The 18,618-nt window shown below is 45.6% G+C and overlaps 1 protein-coding gene across 1 annotated transcript in view; it reads left to right on the forward strand.

The window, feature by feature from the left end:
- LOC138582031 (extracellular serine/threonine protein kinase FAM20C-like) overlaps window positions 1-18,618 on the forward strand; it is a 136,879-nt gene that overhangs the window by 51,683 nt on the left and 66,578 nt on the right. Inside the window, exon 7 of the mRNA XM_069652959.1 lies at window positions 8,112-8,221. Coding sequence (XP_069509060.1) covers window positions 8,112-8,221 — 110 coding nt within the window. The remainder of the gene's footprint in view (window positions 1-8,111; window positions 8,222-18,618) is intronic.

Raw genomic sequence — 18,618 nt, forward strand, 5'->3', positions numbered from 1 at the left:
TAGGGACCTGTGCCGCACTCTGGTACACAATCCAACTAAATGATGAGGGAGCAGCACTGTGCATATATTGTTCAGACAGACTACATGATTTGCATTCGTCACAGCCAACAAGAATGGGGCCGGCACAGGCATATATTCTTGAATCAGGCCTCATATTTCCTTTGGGCACTAGCAGCATGAAAATGTGTTTTACAATTGTAATGATGGCATATATTGCTTGGTCACCACAATCATAAAAAATGTGATTTACAGGGAAAACACTGGCATCTATATTTGAGATAGGCTTTGTGATTTGCTTTGGGTACAGCATCATGAAAGCTGGGCAGCACTAGAAAGTATTGTTGACATGCCGCATGATCTGTTTTTTCTACAAGGAGCATGAAAGGGGGCAGTGTTGGCACATAATGTTGGGTTCTCGTTCTAATAGCTCAAATCAAAAGGTCTAACCTGAAAATATTGTGAAAAAAGTCAACACAATTGGCACCCCTTTCCCTCTTTGTAAACCTCGAATATTATGGCTTTTATGGGGGAGACGCTTGGGGTTCCTCCTATCTAACTATGCAATCAGCTCCATCCTGGCAGGCCCGCAAATAGGCAGCAAGAGCAGCAAATGTCAGTTGCACAATGAAAGTGACAGACCTGTGCATGTGGGCCCTTGTGTGCATACACTCGTGACCCTTATTCCTGTGGCTTCTTCGCATGTCAGTGGCAGAAGTGCCAACCATCACTAAAGGAAAGGTGAACTCTTTAGGTAAAAAATTCAGCAGGGCAATCCATATGATATCTATTGAGCTGGGCAACATTTATTTGTTTATTTATTTAAATAACAGGTGTCTCAATTACGATCAGAAATTACTTACAATAACACATTTACTAATGGCAGAGGTATTCCCCGGAAGAGTACCTGTACAATAACACAATAGATGAAAATAAGTGGCGAGTCAGTTTATGAGGGTGTGAACAAAATGGCCATAGCATAGAGGCAAAACAAAGCACATACAAAATAAACAGATAACATTTAAGTGTTACAATAACAGTCAACAATATGAGTTGTCCACCAACTAGTGTTTTCCTTGGTGTTCTATTTTCCATTTTCACTCTGCTGTGTTGCCAAAGAGTGCAACTTCATGTCCATCAAAGATACACCATCCTTCCTGTTTGGAACGTAGTTGTAGTTTCTGACAAACCCCAAGGAGTAAAATTGCTACAAACAACCAACCAAAGGCGCCAGTGTAAATGCGCAAATGTGCCAGGTCCTGTCAGGATGTGCTGCACATCCCGATCAGCCGCCCCTTCACATCGTTTGGTAGGAGGTCCGCCGTTGCAGCCCTAAGGGGAAAAGGAAGTGACGTTGGGTTAGGGAGGGGGACAGGGGAAACAGTTAGTTCTAGAGTTGTATTTAAATAAATAAGACATGCATTTGAAGTCTCGTGTCCCGCGTCTTATTACATGCGTGTGAGCGCCTGATAGGGCCTGCAGGAACCCCACAATGGCGACGAAGTCGCAGAACGCTGACCCAGCGTGTGAGGAGGGTTGTCGCCAGACAACTAGCGCGCATCAGCGCACCTCCCTGTGAGAGACGCGATAGACGGCATAGACCTGCAACGGCCCCGACGTCCTGCTCGTGTCCTGCGTATTATTACATGCGTGTGAGCGCCTGGGAAGGGCCTGTAGGAACCCCACAAGTCCGATCAATATTTTGTAACTGGTAGGGTAACAAAGCCGTGTATCACAATCATGAATCTTCCAATCTACTACAGTTCATATCAGCATCACATTGAAATCTCCTTAGAAGTGCTTTCAAATATGTTTGGATAGTTTTCCGTTCACAAAGTGTCATGTTTGAAGGCACTTTCATTCTCCACCACCTTCTTCTCCCCTGAGCACCGCTATGTCATCTAAAATGAAGGCCAGTGGAAGGTGCTGTGACCTTTGCTTAATCTGTATTGTCTCACGGTCGTTAGAAACATATGCTTTTTGATATGTTACATATTACTTTGAAGCCAGTCTCTTTTTAAGACAAATCTTTTAATTGAAGTTATGTAGACATATTCCAACTTGACCCAGCACTTTAGCTGTGCTCCGACGAGAAGTGGCAATCACCAACATACAATTCCGCTCTACATGAAACCTTCTGCAATTGTAGTTCCTTTTATAACAGATAATGTACCCCCCCCCCCACTCCCCCGTCACCAGTCACTTTTCTGTCTAGTTCATCCATAATGACTAGCAAGGTGGAGGTTGAAGGTCTAACAGTTGAGATGATTTCATCTGAATACACGAGTGCCACCTGACTGGCTTCTCTGATTATCCAGATGGTAATTAGAGATGGGAGAGGATATCCCTATTTGGGGCTGCTTTGTAACTTAAGGGGTCCCGCATTGCTGAAATATGCTTGTATCTGCACCGTGGGTGCTATATAATTGCCCAAGCTGTGTGGGTGAGAAGACATAGGAAGGGGGTGGTGAAAACATATTTTGAAACACAGTGAAATGCTTTCTCTGTGCCTATGAAGAGAAAGGCCTTTGAAGTTTCTACAGTATTCAACATGATGTATTAACTGTGTTACCTTTCTGGTATTATATCACCAAACGTTTGCCTCTTTACATTAAAGGCTGGCAAGTCCCAAAATAAGTAATCATTTCCTAGCCAAGTATTTTGCCTGCAACAATTCTGTTACTTTTTTAATGAACCCGCCTCATCTGGCATTTTATCCAAATCCATACCTCACTCCTTGTTTTGACAGCAGTTCTGTTCCTGCCATTATTCTCTCCAGTTTTCAACACTTTGGTTCCCATAATCAAATACCAACTATTCATGCCTCATACATCATGTTAACAGTAATTGCCCTCCAGCGTAAGCGCAGCTAATAATCATGCTTTTTCAGTAAATCAATAATTATGGAAATAATCCAGCTTGGTAAGTTATTTTGCGCACAGCCATGCCGAGTAGTTAATATTCATGTAACCATGCCCGTTGGTTATTTTTCCACTAATCCTGCAGTTGGCAGTTAGTTTGCCTGTTATTATGACACATCAGTTATTTTACGACAAACCGGGCTGCCTCAGCTATTTTGTCCAATATCGTGCCTGGAGTTGTTATTTTGGTGTTAATGATGTCCAATTCGGTATTGTTCCTGAAACCCTCCTCCGGTGTTAGGCTTTGCCTGTTATTGTACCCCATCCATATTTTAGCTGTAAATGTGCCTCCTCAAATAGCCTTTGTGCCAGTAATCATAACTTCTTCTGTCTCCAGTTCAGATAGAACGCTGAGCCCATATCCGTTTTTGAATGTTTTACAAGTGAAAATAGTTAAGTAGCATATTTACATCTGTACTGTTGTATTTATCCGTTTACATGGCCTTTTCTCATTTACAATACAGTATTCTCTTCTCTTCAATCATTAATTAACACCCATTATCAAACTCCCACCTTTCCTTACTACACTGCCTACATTATGTTTCTTTCATCTCACTCTATTTCCAGGTCATTATCTGCAAACAAAAGGTCTACGGTCCCGTGATCCCTGGGGGAGGGACACAATTTGCCTACATCTGGCGGTGAAAATAGGTTCCTTCCTGAAACTTTGTGAGTTGGTATATGTCCTTCAGGAAAGCAACCTAGCGGGAAGAGGCTATCAGGAATACAAATGGGTGCTACATAAATATAGATTGAGGGCATCCCTGACATAGTTATCAGAGGGACCCCCTGTAAAGATATACATATTTTGAATTAGATGGTTCTGTGTGAGACCTGGTGGTTCTGTGAGAGCAGTCTTTACTTGGATTTGTTTGAAAAGTCAGGATACGTTGATCGTCCAGAGGAAAGTCCAGAATTGTGTTATTCCTGGGATTCTTGTATCGTTGACTCTGCTTCCGTTCAGCTTTTCTCCCCCTTTCTGGCAGAAGACCCCTGGACCTTAGCCTGTTTGGAAGTGGTAATATTCGCCTGCCGGCAGATTACTGTTCCCTGGGATTGAAAGCTGTGACTGAATTCACAGTTTATTATGTGGTGAACATTTTTGATCCCACAGCTGACACCATTTGTTATATGCCAGATTGCATGAAGAACTAGAAGGATGAAAGGTGGTTTAGTTACTTTTGGTAATAGAACAGCCATAGCAATACAGAGAGTTAAATATATGCCAATGTGTTTTCCTCTCCCAGAGGACAGCCCAGAACGACTTATTTACATTGCTCCTCATATCCATGTATCTGAAGTCCCTCAATTTAAGCTTGCTTAGGATGATACTAAGTTCGACTCTTGTAACTGCTCTGAAGTTAGAAATGGGTATTGCCTTTCTTTGTGGAGAGTCTGTCATGGCTGAACAGCTATCACATTGCTGAGAAGCTATCGGGTCAATTACTGACCTGGCCTTCTGTATGTTCTGTATTATAAGCTCCAATTCCTTTATCATGGCATCCTGGATTGAGGTGCATCACGCTTTGACTCTGGGTGGCCCCTCTTGTGTGTTCGCCAGTGTTTTTTCCAATTCCTTGAGGATTTAGAATAACTCCTTGGAGTCATCCTGTGCTATTTCTATTCTTGATTCAAAGCTATCTTTCTTAGCTTGTATCAGCGTAGGTGTAATGCATCGCCCGTGGAAGATCTGGAGTCGCTGGAGACGTGCCTAGTCTGGCGGCTGGGAACGTCTTTAGCGGTCTATGCTTCTCCCAATATGGCCGCTGGCACGTATTTACGTGGGACGCACCAGGCTTCGGTGCGTTGTATCTGTTTACTTTGTTTGCGCTCAACACTAGTTTTCCGAGCCTTCGTGCTATTCTGTAATACTATCAGTTTCCCTGTAATTCCATACAGTTGTTCTTTTCTCACCGCGGTTCCCATCTTAGTGGGTTTATCTTCTTGTGGTTTGTCTCTGTTAAAGTGCACCGAGAGGTAAGCCTTACACCTCTGTCTATCTCCCCTCCGTTTCTCTCCGTGTCCTGGCTCTTCCTGTCTTCAGCTCTCCTTTCCTTCCTATCTCTCCCTCTCTCTCTTAATCTCTCGCTTTTTCCTTTGTCTTACCTTCGTGCTCTTCTGTCTGGCCATCGGACGCCTGCGAGTGCTCTTCTGTCCGGCTATCGGACGCCTGCGAGTGCTTCTGTCCGGCCTCCGGACGCCTGCGAGCTCCACAGTCAAGTTGCATTTCCTTTTGGATTGCCGTTTCCTCTCATCTCTGTTCCTTATCTTCACCACCGGTAATAGGAGCTGGACTTCTAAAGGACTCCTTTCCCGGATACTGGGAACAGTGTGTTCAGTTTCATTGGACTATTTATACTACGGATTCACTGCCTGAAACCTACGGAAGGACTCTGTCTCAACAGGGTTATTTTCTAGCCCAACGGCTTTTTTCCCTGACATTGGGGACTGACTCCCGGGGGGGCTCCCGGGGCTTGGTTCCCCATCCTGTCACGGTGGCCTCTGGGGAGTCACGTCCGTATCTGCATCAAAAGAAGAGCAAGGAACCCAGAAAGCCTAGACGGAAGGACTCCACCGGAGATTCAGGTGAGGAGGAGTTGGAAAAGAGGGGCTCCAAAGGTTCAAAGTCTCACAGTAGGTTTGTACTTTTTTGTGGCTGTGCTATATTTAATTTTATTGACATCTAATTGGTAATGTTTCCATATGAAGAAACATTTCCTTTTACAAATCCTGAGAGCCTTCAACTCAGAAGAACACCATGTGTTACTTTTCTCTGAGTCACCAATTTGGTTTTGATAGGGGCTAGAGTGTTACTATGAACTATCCTTCTTCATTGTCTCTTGGTATGATTTGATTAGTTGTTCAGACATATTCAGGTTGGGTAAATTATTGTTTAGAGGCCAGATCCATTCTTGCATATTATACGGCTTCACTTTCCTCGCATTTCTCAATGTACTCCATGTTTTAGCCACTGATACAGGTTTTATTTGATTAGGAAGAAATAAGGTGCTGTAAGTAAAAGAGTGGTCAGACCATGGGCATGGAGTGATTAAGCGTTTGCTAAGTATAATATTATATGTCGCAATCCAATCCAGCATGTTACCCTTTATGTGGGTGGCTCCATCAATACATTGGGTGAACCCCAAGGTGGCATGCATATTCTCCAGCGCTATGGCCTTTAAATCACTCTTGTTTCCTTTCTGCAAGTTAAGATCTCCCATCAACATAAATCTAGAGGAGGGTTTAAGCAGTCTGAGTATGAAATTACACATCTGAGTAACAAAATACGCCATTGGTATGGGGGCCTATACAGTAACCTGGAGTAGTGGCTTCAGCACGTACCTTTTATAAGAAGGGCTTCACACCCATTAAGACTAGAAATATCTGTTTCTCAGATATCCAGGTTTGATTTATGAATAAAAACAACCCCTGCCCCCACTTGGTTCTGCCTATTCCTATATCACATAGTATAGTCTTTGGGCATATCCAGTATCATAGAAGCGCCGGCTGCCTTGTGGACACATGTTTTGGTTATGGCACATATGTCTACATCATATTCCATGATGTAATTGGCCACCTCTGTGGCATGTTTTACTACCGATCTTGTGTTAAGTAATAGGGTATTCAGTTTGTGGGGTTTTTGTACTTTGTCTATTTTCTTTAGGTGGGCGAATAGTGAGATCCCCTATATTAACAGTAGGAACAACTGGTGGTGATACAGGAGAAGGATCACTGTTGTTGACCTGTAGTACAACCGCTTCCTGGATGCTAACAGTATTAGTAATACCTGACGCTTTCTCCTCCGGTGTGGCATTCTGTACTAACACTTTGGTGATATGACCACTTTTTTCCATATGCCCCTTGTTCATTTGATTTGTGAGCAGTGTGGTGCTCAGATATCGTCTAGTGATCTCTGAACGGAAAGCGGTATTGTCCACAGTCCTGTCCCACACAATGGGCCTCATTATGAGTGTGGCGGTCTGGAAATAAGGGTGCCGGTAGCAACGTACCAGCACCCTTTCCGGACAGCCACAATCCGACTCTGCGGGCAGGGGCCATTATGCCCGCCAGGTCTGACCTGCTGGGCGAAACGGCACCCGCCCACAGAATTTTCACGGAAGCACTTGCACCGTTATGAATGGTGCCAGTGCTTCCGTGTCCCCATTCCCGACTCCATGGGAATGGGGACTAACATTTTACGGTGCCTGGCTTCCCGATACGTCGGGACTTGTAAGGTCCCGGTGGCAATGGGAAATCAGGTTCCAGATTCGGTGTTACGAGGACGGCTGCCACCCGCTAGTAGTACCGGCAGGTTACTGCCATCCTCGTAATGAGGCCCAATGTCTCTGGCTGTCTCCAATGCTTTAAGTGGATGCATGCTAGCCATGTATAAGTAGCAACAAGGGTGCAAGATGAAAGGTCTTACCTGGCGGCTAATGGACCGGCAAAGACCGGCTTAAGTCTGTTACGCCGTCGCTGTCGCGTCTGTTGACTGAAAAAAGTGCCGGAGAACTACAACTCAGCTGGGAGTTGCAGTTCCTTAAGGCAGCAAACAAGATAATGCCTAAACCAGGAAGTGCTTTGCAGCTCACGAACGTTGCTGGAAACAACTAGGTAGATACTGTGCAAAGATTCTATTTTTAACTAAAACAATACAAATTTCAATCTGCCCCGTTTTATAAAAAGAACAACCTAAAAGTGCCCGAATGCAGCGCGTTGAGTAATATTATGTAAAAGCAAGATTCAAATGCCTCAAATATCAGAAAACACACATACAGGGTCTACTGAGCCGGAGCAAACCAGCTTTGCCGTAGAGCAGGAGGAGTAGGTGGCCTTCTTAGGTCTCAACAGGAGCGGAAAAACTCTATTAACAGTGCACAGCTTTTGCCAATTCTCTGCATCCTGTGTTTCAAGGGACAACAAGTCGACACTGAGAGAGAAAGGGGAGAGTCGGAAGTGGGGGAGTGATCAGGGGATAGCATGCTGTGATGCATGTGGGTTGACTAATGGGAGAAAGGTTTGGGAGAGGGAGTCACTCGAGTTGTGTGGAGAGTGGTAGAGTGTGAGGGCAGAGTGTAGATGTGAAAGGAGATGGGTAATGAAAGTAATTAAATAGGAGGATGGCTTGTGAGGGGAGAAGCTATAAATGTTGCCTTTTTAATGTCTCAATTTTTTCTTCTGACTCTTTTAAAGGTGGGAAGGGGACCCCAACTATTGTGACCTCGTGAAAAAGACTCCACCGTACGACAGTGGCACTCGTCTGCTGGACCTCATCGACATGACCATCCTGGACTTCCTGATGGGTGAGTGCACTCCAAAGCACGTGACCACCACACGTGACAAGAGCAAGATGGGTGCCAGGTCTGTGGAGGAGCAGCAATACACATAAAAGCAAAGTTATAACTGTACCCAAAAAGACTCTTGGATACTTTAAAAAGAGCGCCGAGAGAATATTTTAGTTATAACAAACAAAATCTTAGTTCTCACGGTTTCTAGGGTGTAAAAACATGGGACGATCCAGGGAATGGGCCCACAGGGGACATAATGCAAATACCCAGGAAAGCTGGCTCATGCTTCCAAAGAATAAGGTGATTATGCCCTTTTAACACACCCGCTAGCTCGTCTTCACGAATGTACCAGGAAACACAACACTACTGCACAAAATGTCACGTATAGGAAATGGCGCTTCAATATGGTGACTTCCGTCTGGCAGCCAAAGGTGTACAACATGGTTGAAATTATGAAACTACAACACAAAAAATACACTGCACAAATGCAAAGCCTGAAACACGCTTCCATGGGAGCCATGGCAGAACATGCAGAGAGGCATACATTGCTCCAGGGTCTCACACACATAGATATGCAATCTATCCAGGAACCAGAAGCGATGGGGCATTCACACCAGAAACGATGGGGCATTCACACCAGAAGCGATGGGGCATTCACACCAGAAGCGAAGGGGCATTCACACCAGAAGCGATGGGGTATTCACACCAGAAGCGATGGGGCATTCACACCAGAAGCAATGCGGCATTCACACCAGAAGCGATGGGGCATTTACACCAGAAGTGATGGGGCATTCACACCAGAAGCGATGGGGCATTCATGGGGCATTCACATGCTGCAAACGCCGCCCACAGAAATGACCAAAGACCTGGGTCTAATAACAAAGGTACTAACAAACTGTGCACCCCAAGAGCAAGCCCTATCTACGGGTGTGATTAAATGGAAAATAAAAGTGAGAACATTATGCATATAGAACACACTGTGTTGCTGCTGACACCGAACGAACATTGACTGCAACATGCCAGGCTCTCTGACTGCACTTCCCATCACGTACCATTCAAGCCTAATGCCATCTGGCCAGCCTGGGCCATGGCTGTCCTCCTCAGTCTCTCAGCAGCACCGGGACAAGGTTGTTGTGGTGTTTGACTATGCACAGTTCTGCACAGTTGGTTCAGTGGCACTTCCAGCAGAGGCTGTCCACGCTGGTTGAGTATGGGTAGGCGGGCATCTGTGGCCATGCTGTGTAGCAGTCGGTTGCCAGTCTTCAAGGGGTTGACTTGGCTTCCGCATGTGCCTTGTTTCTCTTAAGAGTGCATTGAGAGTGCATGTGGGCCCTGTTGTAGCTCCTCATCTTTCATGCTCTGGGGTTGTAGTGTGGCGTCATGAGCCATGTCTTCAGTGAGTACCTTTGTCACTTGTGAGAAGAAGAGGAAGGTGGTGTGACTTGACAGTCCTGCTCTTGTCCGTCTGCAGGTAAGCACTTGTGAACCCAGAAGGCTGTTGTGCTGTGAGAAGGATGTAGCGTCCTTCACAGGTGTTTAAGTACATTGACTTATTTAACAGGACCCAGTTCTTGTATCAGTCTTTCTCATGTACCTTGATACCCAGCAAGCCTCCAAGCTGCCTGCATCATTCCAACATCTGCGCAATCATCGGGAGTATATGGTGAACCGTTGGTGTGCAACACAAATTATCTGTAAGTTGAGACTGGTGTAGCCTTTCCTACTGTAGTAGATGAATGCCCCTGTGAAAGGTCTTTTGATGGTCAGATGTGTGCCACCAATGGCACCCACAACCATGGGGAACTTGACTTTGTCGCGAAGGGCCTTCTTCGTGGCACGGATGTCCTGGCTATAGCACTTCCTTAACTTCCCTTGCGGCTTTGCGGATGGAGGGTTAGGACAGACCAGCATGTTTCCCATGGCTCTTTGCACTCATTCTGACAGTGTGGTGGAGTAAGCAGGGTTGGATCTGATAGAATTACATATAGGGCTTTCTTCTTGTGTGGTGATGTTGTCTCCTATCATGTACTGGAGATTTTCGTTACTGGATGCATTCATGGTTTGTTTACCATGCTGGGGTTCTGTGCCTGCGTAATATTCTGACTCTGGGTGCACCCCACCTGCTGTGAACAATGTTCTTGAATGCTTCAGAAGACCGTAGCACCAGCTCCACCTGTACCATCTTGTGACGCTGCATGTGTGATTGCATAGGTAGCATGGCAGGGTTTGGGTGTTTTCCTTCTCTCTGCATCTAGACAGCACCATGATGCCTCTGGTGACAATGCGCTCTACAAATACCTGATTGATTGATTGTCTGCAAAGTACTTGAGGGCACTGTAAAATCGGGCATATGCCTACTGCTTTGTGTGGGCGAGGAGTATTTCATGGGTCTGGCGCATATTCTTGTATGTGCATCTTTTGTGATGTGCATCAGGCCCTAATGTAATGAGGGTGCTAACGTGCATTGTCTCTCACATGTGGGTTGAGGGAAACGGATGAAGGCAAAGCAATTGGTTGACGTCTCGCCCAAATCTCAGTTTATTTGAGTTATTTTCTGCGTGCTCAGCCATTTTCCTTTTGTGAATCCGAGATGTGCTTTGTCTTAAAGCTGTGTTGTTGCTGGCATATATTTTCTTTTGTAATAATGTTAATGTTAAAGGATATTTACACCGCGCACTATCACCACCATAGTGGTCCCCTGGTGCTCTGGTGGATCGGAAAGAAAGGGGGGTAGGTTACGACATGTTAGTAGGATAAAGTTTGGAGAGAGAGCAAGGGAGCTGTGATGTGCTGTTGACAGCTTCAGTTCGGTTAACACTGTTGAATGAGCTTTTTGGTGTGGAATCCGGTCGGAGTCCGTTGTGTGCTGTTGTGTGAGGATCTGTGTGGTGTGTTTGTTGTTGCAGAGTGGTGAAGTGCATGCGGGTTGCTGCGGTTTAAGAGGTATGGTTATGTTTAGTTAGGGTTTGAGAGGTGTGTGACGAGGGGTGAGCTTTTAGTAGGGTTGGTTATGAGCATTGTTGTCTGGAGAAACGCATATGCATATTTTGTGTCTTTCGAGATCTAGACAGCATTTCCTCTTTACAGTGATCTAGTTTCAGCATGACAAGGCGGTCTCTCATCTCTCCGTCTATATGTTGTGTTAGTTCATCTCTACAGTTCTATGTTCTTACTCAGGCCAGCCCCTACATGCCAATCTGGGGTTGATGCAAACTGGTCCCCACGGATCTATCTACTTGCGACCTATGCCCATATCCATCGCTCTAAGTGTGGCACAGTGCAGTTCAGTCCTAACCAGGATGTCTGGATTGGCGCAAGTGAATCCCATACCTATGTCTCATATGATTTGGTTGTGTGTTGGGTTCATCGTTAGGAAGTCAGTACATCTCCAAGAGGGGTGCTAGGGTATCTGTACATGTGCACTGTTTTTTCCTTGTATGTTGCAGTGAGTTCAGAGTTTGTCTTTGCAAGTGCTTTGAGCATGATTACAATGTGGGCCTTGGGTTGTACTACGTCTGTGAAGCAATGGTCGGCGCCTGCTGTTCTCATGGCCAGCCAGTTGCATATGCGTAACTGGTGAAGGTGTTTTGGACTCTGGGCAATGATTATGTTGATGAGGTGGTAGTTGTTGGCCTCTGAGCCTGTAAACGTTTGGCGACTACCTCTTAATTTTCACAAATCATTTCGGGAAGGGGCATGTGGCGCGGGTATGCTTTGACACATAATCACCCATTTTGGCTACTACGGGTTTCTCGAATGAGCCCATTTTTCTCCATCCCTATTTGTCACTTTCCGTTAATAGTGCTTTGCGAAGTCCGGAAAAATGTTTAGCCTGACTGGTCCGTAGAGAGGTAGTTTAATCTGCAGAGTTGGAGGGTGTGGATGACCTCAAAGAAAGAGCAGTGTTTGTGTTACTGAGAGGTGCTTGTGCATAATTCAACTAGAGAGGGTTTTTAAAGTGCTGTTAATGTCAGAGGCTGCAAATGAACGAGCACGCTCTACATTGTAATGTGCAGTTTTTAGAGGGCCCTTGTTGATTTCAGCTACTCCAACACCCAGAACAGTGTTCTCAACCTTTACAGAGCATACCTGGAAAGCCTGTCAACGCACATGTAACGAGTGATCTGCGAATCTAACTTATCCGCCCGCATCAGGCTGGGAACGGTGCACCCTCTTTCGTCGCAAGCTTTTAGACACCGGCCATTTCAACGCGGCATTTCACAGATCGTTCCTATGTGTTGGCCACAGCCAGCAGGGCGCAGGCCGCAGGGCCCTATTGACACCGGTAATTTGTCAGCGCGATGAAATCAATGGAGTGATGAGGATGCCAATATTCAAGGAATACAATAGGCATCACAGGGGGAGGCCTTGCTGCATTCCTTCAGTAGTAGTTCTCCTTTTATTGTTTATCTTGACTCTCACCCTCCTCAGCATGGACTACATATCTGGATTCCTTGCTTCACCCTTCTTTAGCCATGGGGGGTACCGGTGGCTGCAGGGTTGAGCGCCCCTCATGAGGACATAGTTTGATGCCGGGGCTGGAGTGAGTCTATGGGTGTCCAAAGCCGCATTGAGGACATCTCTCCAGCCCATGCAGATAGCGACATTGAGGTGTACACACCCTTTCATGCATTCAACCAGTCCGTTAAGGGTGGCATCATGCAGTGTGGCGATGATTGACATTGTAATCTTTCAGAAATGACTTAGTCAGAAATGAACTGTCCCTTCTTGCCTGTTATTATCTCTTCAAGGATTCCTTCTTGATCAAATATGTAACTTAGGAATGTAAGGACCTTTCTTCTGGATACCCCCCACTGACCACTCCCCATTCCATCCACTTCTTGGTATCATCTTTGAGTGTGGAAAGTTATACTTCCAATGTGCCCTTGGTTTCAAATTGGGTACGAAAGTCCAATCCTACCTTCCTTCTTGCTGCCTTCTGGTCCTCAATGGGGTGTAGGGGTGTGGTTGACATTATCTTGGGATTGTCACCTATTTCATAGGGATAATAGTCTCTTATGGGGTCTTCCATGTTAACGAGCATGCCTGGCTAACGAGCGTACCTCTCTTTGATGTGTCACTTGGTCATATTCACCCCAGGTGCCTTTCGTGGGTTAAGAATCGGATCTTGCAGCATATGCAGACTGGGGAAATGAGGCAATCACACCTCATGATGCCCCACTGGTTTTGTGAGATCTCAGGGATTATGTGGGCATACTTTAGAATGTGCCGTATCACATATTTGTTGCCCTTACCTCCTCCTTGGGTCCCTTCTGCAGTTGGTTAGCTTCTGTGTCCTCCTTGTTGGTTCTTGCCATTCCTGTTTGCTGATGTCCAAAAGTATCAAGACAATCAAAACCTCTTTGTCTTGTTCCTCTTCCATTTCCTTGTCCTCAGGGACATTGCTAGAGGATATAGGTTGTAGCTGGGATGGGACTGCCTGCCACAAAGTTCTTTTCTCCAGGCACGTAGATCCCTTTTGCATTGTATGTCATGAGCTCTACTACCCAGTGGAAGATTCTGGGCGGTGCAGTGGATACCCCTCTTGTACTGAGCATGTGTATCAATGGCTTGTGGTCAGTCCTACTAGTGATGGGAGGGCCCCCATATCAATGTTTTGAAGTGTGTTAGAGATTAATTAACTCCCAGCATTTCTGTCTTTAGAGTATTTCAGTTTGGGCGCTTCGAGTGCACAGGAAGCGAATGCTATATGGACTTGGCTCCCTTCTTGAATTTGGCTGAGGATACCGCCGAATACTTTGTTACTCACATCCACCATTATGAGGGAGTGAGCAGACGGTTTCAACATTTGTATTGCTGGGGCTGTGCTGATGTCATCCTTTACTTCTGAAAATTCCCATTGACATGCCTCTCTCCAGCAGAATGACATGTGTTTTGTAGCAGGTCTCTTATGGCTTGTGTTTTGACCGCAATGGTTTTTATGATCTTGGAGTAGTACTCTACCATTCCCAAAAAAGGATCCAAATGTTTCCTTGCATGCTGGCTTTGGTGCCCTCATGATTGTGATCACCAGTTCTTGTTTGAGTTTGATGCCCTGGAGACTGATGATATGGCACAGATACTCCACTTCGTTAACTCCAATGCAACAATTATCTAGCTTGGGTGCCTGCTCCTTCTGTTATTATTATTATTATTGTTATGCTATTTATTGAGTGCAGACCTAGCTTCAAGAAGCAATGGAGTGCTTTACACAGCTATACAACAGTACAGATATGCAACAGAGCACTTTACAGAGGTAACAGCAGAACAAATATACAGCCGGGGGTAGGATACAGTGGGGCAGAGAGCAGGGGTACAGATGTACACGGCAGCAGGCAGGAGAGGGTCGGACAGCACCTAGCGAGTCGGGTGGCGTGGGGGCGACATGATTGCCTGGGTGTTTAGGAGAGACTCCTTGATCAGGTGGGTCTTGAGTTCTTTTCTGAATTGTAGGCGCATGGGGGGTGAGTCTGATGCAGACGGAGAGGAGGTTCCATAGTCTTGGGGCGTAGGCAGAGAAGGCTTGTTTTTCTGGTCCTTTGGTTTTTGCAGGGGCGGATTTCAAATCTGCACGTGTCCTGGCTTCTGGTGGTGAGCTGTCTGCTGGAGATGCGGAGTTTCTCCACGAGGTACATGGGTGACTATCTATTCAGTACACAATTGAGGCTGGCGTTGTGTTCGTCTTCATCTCATCCAGTGACTAGACTGTCACCTTGGAAGAAGTAGACACCCTCGAGGCCCACAAAGAGTGAATGTGTGAGCCTTTGGACTAGACCTGTTGATGAAGTGCTGCTGGAAGGTTTGGACCCGAAACTGTACGCTCCTAGAGGTATAACAAATAATGTGAGGGGTCTAGCTTTTTCGCACAATTCAATTTGGTGATATGCCTATGATAGATCCAGTATAGTGAACATCCACGCTCTGCCCACAGTCATTAGGATTTGGATGATGTTCGATGACGATCCTCCCAAAAGTTGTTGTTGATGACCTATAAGTCTACGCACATACTGATTGTGTTGTTGATTGTGCTGCTGGGTTTATTTAAGATAACAATTGAAGCCAAGCAGTCGGATTACTTCACCATCTCAATGATTCTATCTCATCACAACGTGTCCAGTTCTCTCTGGGGTCCTTCTTTCACCCAATGTTTACTGGCCTGACATTGTGAGCAACACAGTGTTCTCATCTTGTAAGAACTATCCTATGTTTGAATCCCCACAGGACATATTTGCCATGACTGAAACCTCCAACATATTCTGTCTTGAGATATTCTGCCCCATTTCAAGGGTTTTCTCAAAATACTGAGGAAGAGGCATGCCACTCCTGAGTGGACCTTCTCCTTGAGGGTAGTCTTCTCATCACAGTCAATGACCGGTGATCCTTCCTGGGCTATATGTAGTTTGCAAGTGATAGCCCTGGCCATGAACTTCAGAATTATCCATCTGTTTCTCAGCACAAGGATGGGAGATTTCCCATAACCTGTTCGTTTGATTTTTACTCAGCAGTAGTTCACTATTTCTGCCACCCGGCTGGCACTGATACACATTGACACCCAACATGGTATATGGGTAGCCTGAGTCTAACATAATCTCTACTGTATTCCTGTCAATCTGAAGTTTTCCTCAAGGATGTTTCTTCCCATTGGAGCTACTTGCTGAGAGGTAGTCAGGATCATCTGAGTCATCTGCTGCAACCGCAGTGTTTACTCTTGGCCTTTCTTTGGACTTGCAGCAGATGTCACAGTAATGGCCTATGGCTCCGCACCTGACACACTCAGCCCTGATGGCAGGTCAATCCCTGTCTTTATTATGATTGTCTATCTCAGACACATATGCCACATTTTGCACCTGGTGGAGGATTTGGGTTGGTGCCCGGGTGAGTTTTCATGTTGGATCATGTGTCACGCTAGTGGTATGTTGATTGTTGGAGCTTTTCGTGGATTTGTCTGGTTGGGGTTTGTTTTGGGTCATGAGTCCTGACAGTTGGTAGGTTGGTTGTTGGTGATTTCAGTGGATTTATCAGGTTGTGGGTGCATTACGTTGCAGCTGACTAATACTACTTCTTCCTCTTCTGCAGTCTTACCTCCTTGAATGGCGGACCTAACTATTTTTGCCTCGACTGGTCATTGTCTCTTTTTTGAGTGCCTTTCATGCACTTCCTGCCAAGTTTTATTTTGCACGACCCGCCTATGTCTTGCTCTAATGTGGGATCTTCGACTTACCACAGTTTTTGTTGAATGTTGGTAACAGACTTGTGCTGCATCAGTTGATCCTGGATTATAAATCTGTGATGACAGTGAATTTGCAGGTGGCTATCTGGCCTTCCTACCTGGCACCAGGATTGGCACTAAAAGTCCCATGAGGCACCGGGCCTCCTGTCATCCAACATAGAGATGTCAAACATGTGAGGATACCTTGCTCCAATGCCTCACTGCATTGGTAGTTGAGCAAGAACATAGGGTACCCAAATGTCACCCTCTGCCCTGGTCTGTTTTGCCCGCCCTCTCCGTTTCTTTAACAAAGTGGCTTGCCTGGTGGCTGCTGGCAATTTCAGGAGCTGCCAGGAGGGTTGGCCCTGGCCCCTGTACTTATAGTGTTTGGTAGCCAGTTGCATCCGGTCCGACTCCGGTCCAGAAGAGTGTTGCACCACACGTGTTGGGTCCCATCGGTGGAGTCGGGAGCACTTGTCTCCAAATCTGTAGTGAGTATGCTGAGACCAGATTGATGTAAGGAGCTTTATTGGAAGGAGCCCGACTGACTGTATCAGCCAGCAAGGAACCTAAACTTAGTCTACCGTCTTACAAGCTGGATGGAACGTGGGATCCACGTTCCAGCCCGCACGCCACATACAGAACAGCCTACAATGGGTGGACATCCAGCCTTCGGGAAGGTAGCTGCCAAAACCTTCATTCCTTATCTCTCCCTCTGGCCTACAAGACTGAAATATGGAGTCATGAATATCCCACGTTTTTTTCGGTGAATTTTACCCGCTTCTTCACTCTTGCGCCCTATGGCACTGTTGCTATTTGATAATTCTATCTAATTAGAGGTGTATTTCCTAAACCCACAAGAAACCCAATTGATTCTGACATGTAATGTACCAGATAGCATAGTATAACCAAGTCCTGACAATGCACTAAGGGTGTCATTTTCCATGTCCCCGGAAATTTCACAGAGCAGGTCACATAAGAATCCACTTCCTTGAATGCAGTCCCCTCCGTGAAATCGTAATTGTTTGCACTACGAGGTGTGAGTAATGCACACAATGGTGGGTGCTCGCAGGCTCCTGTGCATTACTGCTCCTCATAATGTAAACAGTAATAAATGCCTGCCGCAATACATGTACATGGGAGTAGTCATGTACATGGGAGTAGTCATGTACATGAAAACCATAGCATCTCTGTCCGCATCAGAATCTGATGCGGGCGGAGAGGCTGTTGGCTTTGTGTGGCAGAACAGAGAGGGGTGGCAGATCGAGTAATAGAATCAAGAGCCCTGCTGTGCCATACAAACCCAGGAAAATCAAACCATGCATGAAAAGCCTGCTTGAAACAGTATGCATACTTTTAATGCATTCTTTTTACCATGCACACTGAGGAAACCCTAATTGTAACCGCAAAATGGGCAAGTTCTACTGTGGCACAGAAGTTTCGCCCACTCCGGTCAACAGATACAGTGTATTATTTAATTTTAATAGCTTTTTTTTATAGCGCGGCTAATACCGTATCTGAGTTCGGTTTCTAAGAGCAGACGCGGGGTGGTCTTGCTTGCAAGATCAGTACGTTGCCCCTGTGCTATCCTCTGTTCTTAACTAACGTTGTAATGGAAGCTTTAAGTGAACAGTATTTCAGGGTCAGAGGTCCTGATTATCCTCATTGCTGCTCAGATATCACTGTGGCGTTTTCCTCCCATCCCAATGCATATTTCTTATGCAACCCTCCAAAATGCTCAACCAATGAACAGAGGCAATATCCTGCAGTGAATTCAAAAGTGTCCATTCAGTTTCGTGCATTTGATTTGAATCGCACTCTTAAGCTTGGCCAACATTTAAATGTCAAATCTGCACTTTATAAAGTCCACGTGCATGCTTAACATCATTTTGTCAAAAAAAGAGACTGCTTTTTCTGAGATCCGATAAGATATTCATGCAGTCCAATGCCTTAACACCCCAAGTTGGGCACGGATTGTAGTACCAGGGAGCCCACTTGCATGGCTGAGAGCTTTGTGTAGTGACTAATGAGCTCACTTTTTGAGTTGATTTGTTTAAACTTGGCATGGCAACACATAACAGGGGTGACAACATTGGGCAATACTGCAGGGACATTTCAGGGCAGAAAGAACAGATTTTTATTTGCCCATTAAGTTTGGCATTGTTTGAATGTAACATTTCAGAACAGAACTGACAGTATCTTT

This window comes from Ambystoma mexicanum, chromosome 3q (genome assembly GCF_040938575.1).
Source record: "Ambystoma mexicanum isolate Mex_15411 chromosome 3q, UKY_AmexF1_1, whole genome shotgun sequence".
NCBI classification, from domain to species: Eukaryota; Metazoa; Chordata; class Amphibia; order Caudata; family Ambystomatidae; genus Ambystoma; species Ambystoma mexicanum.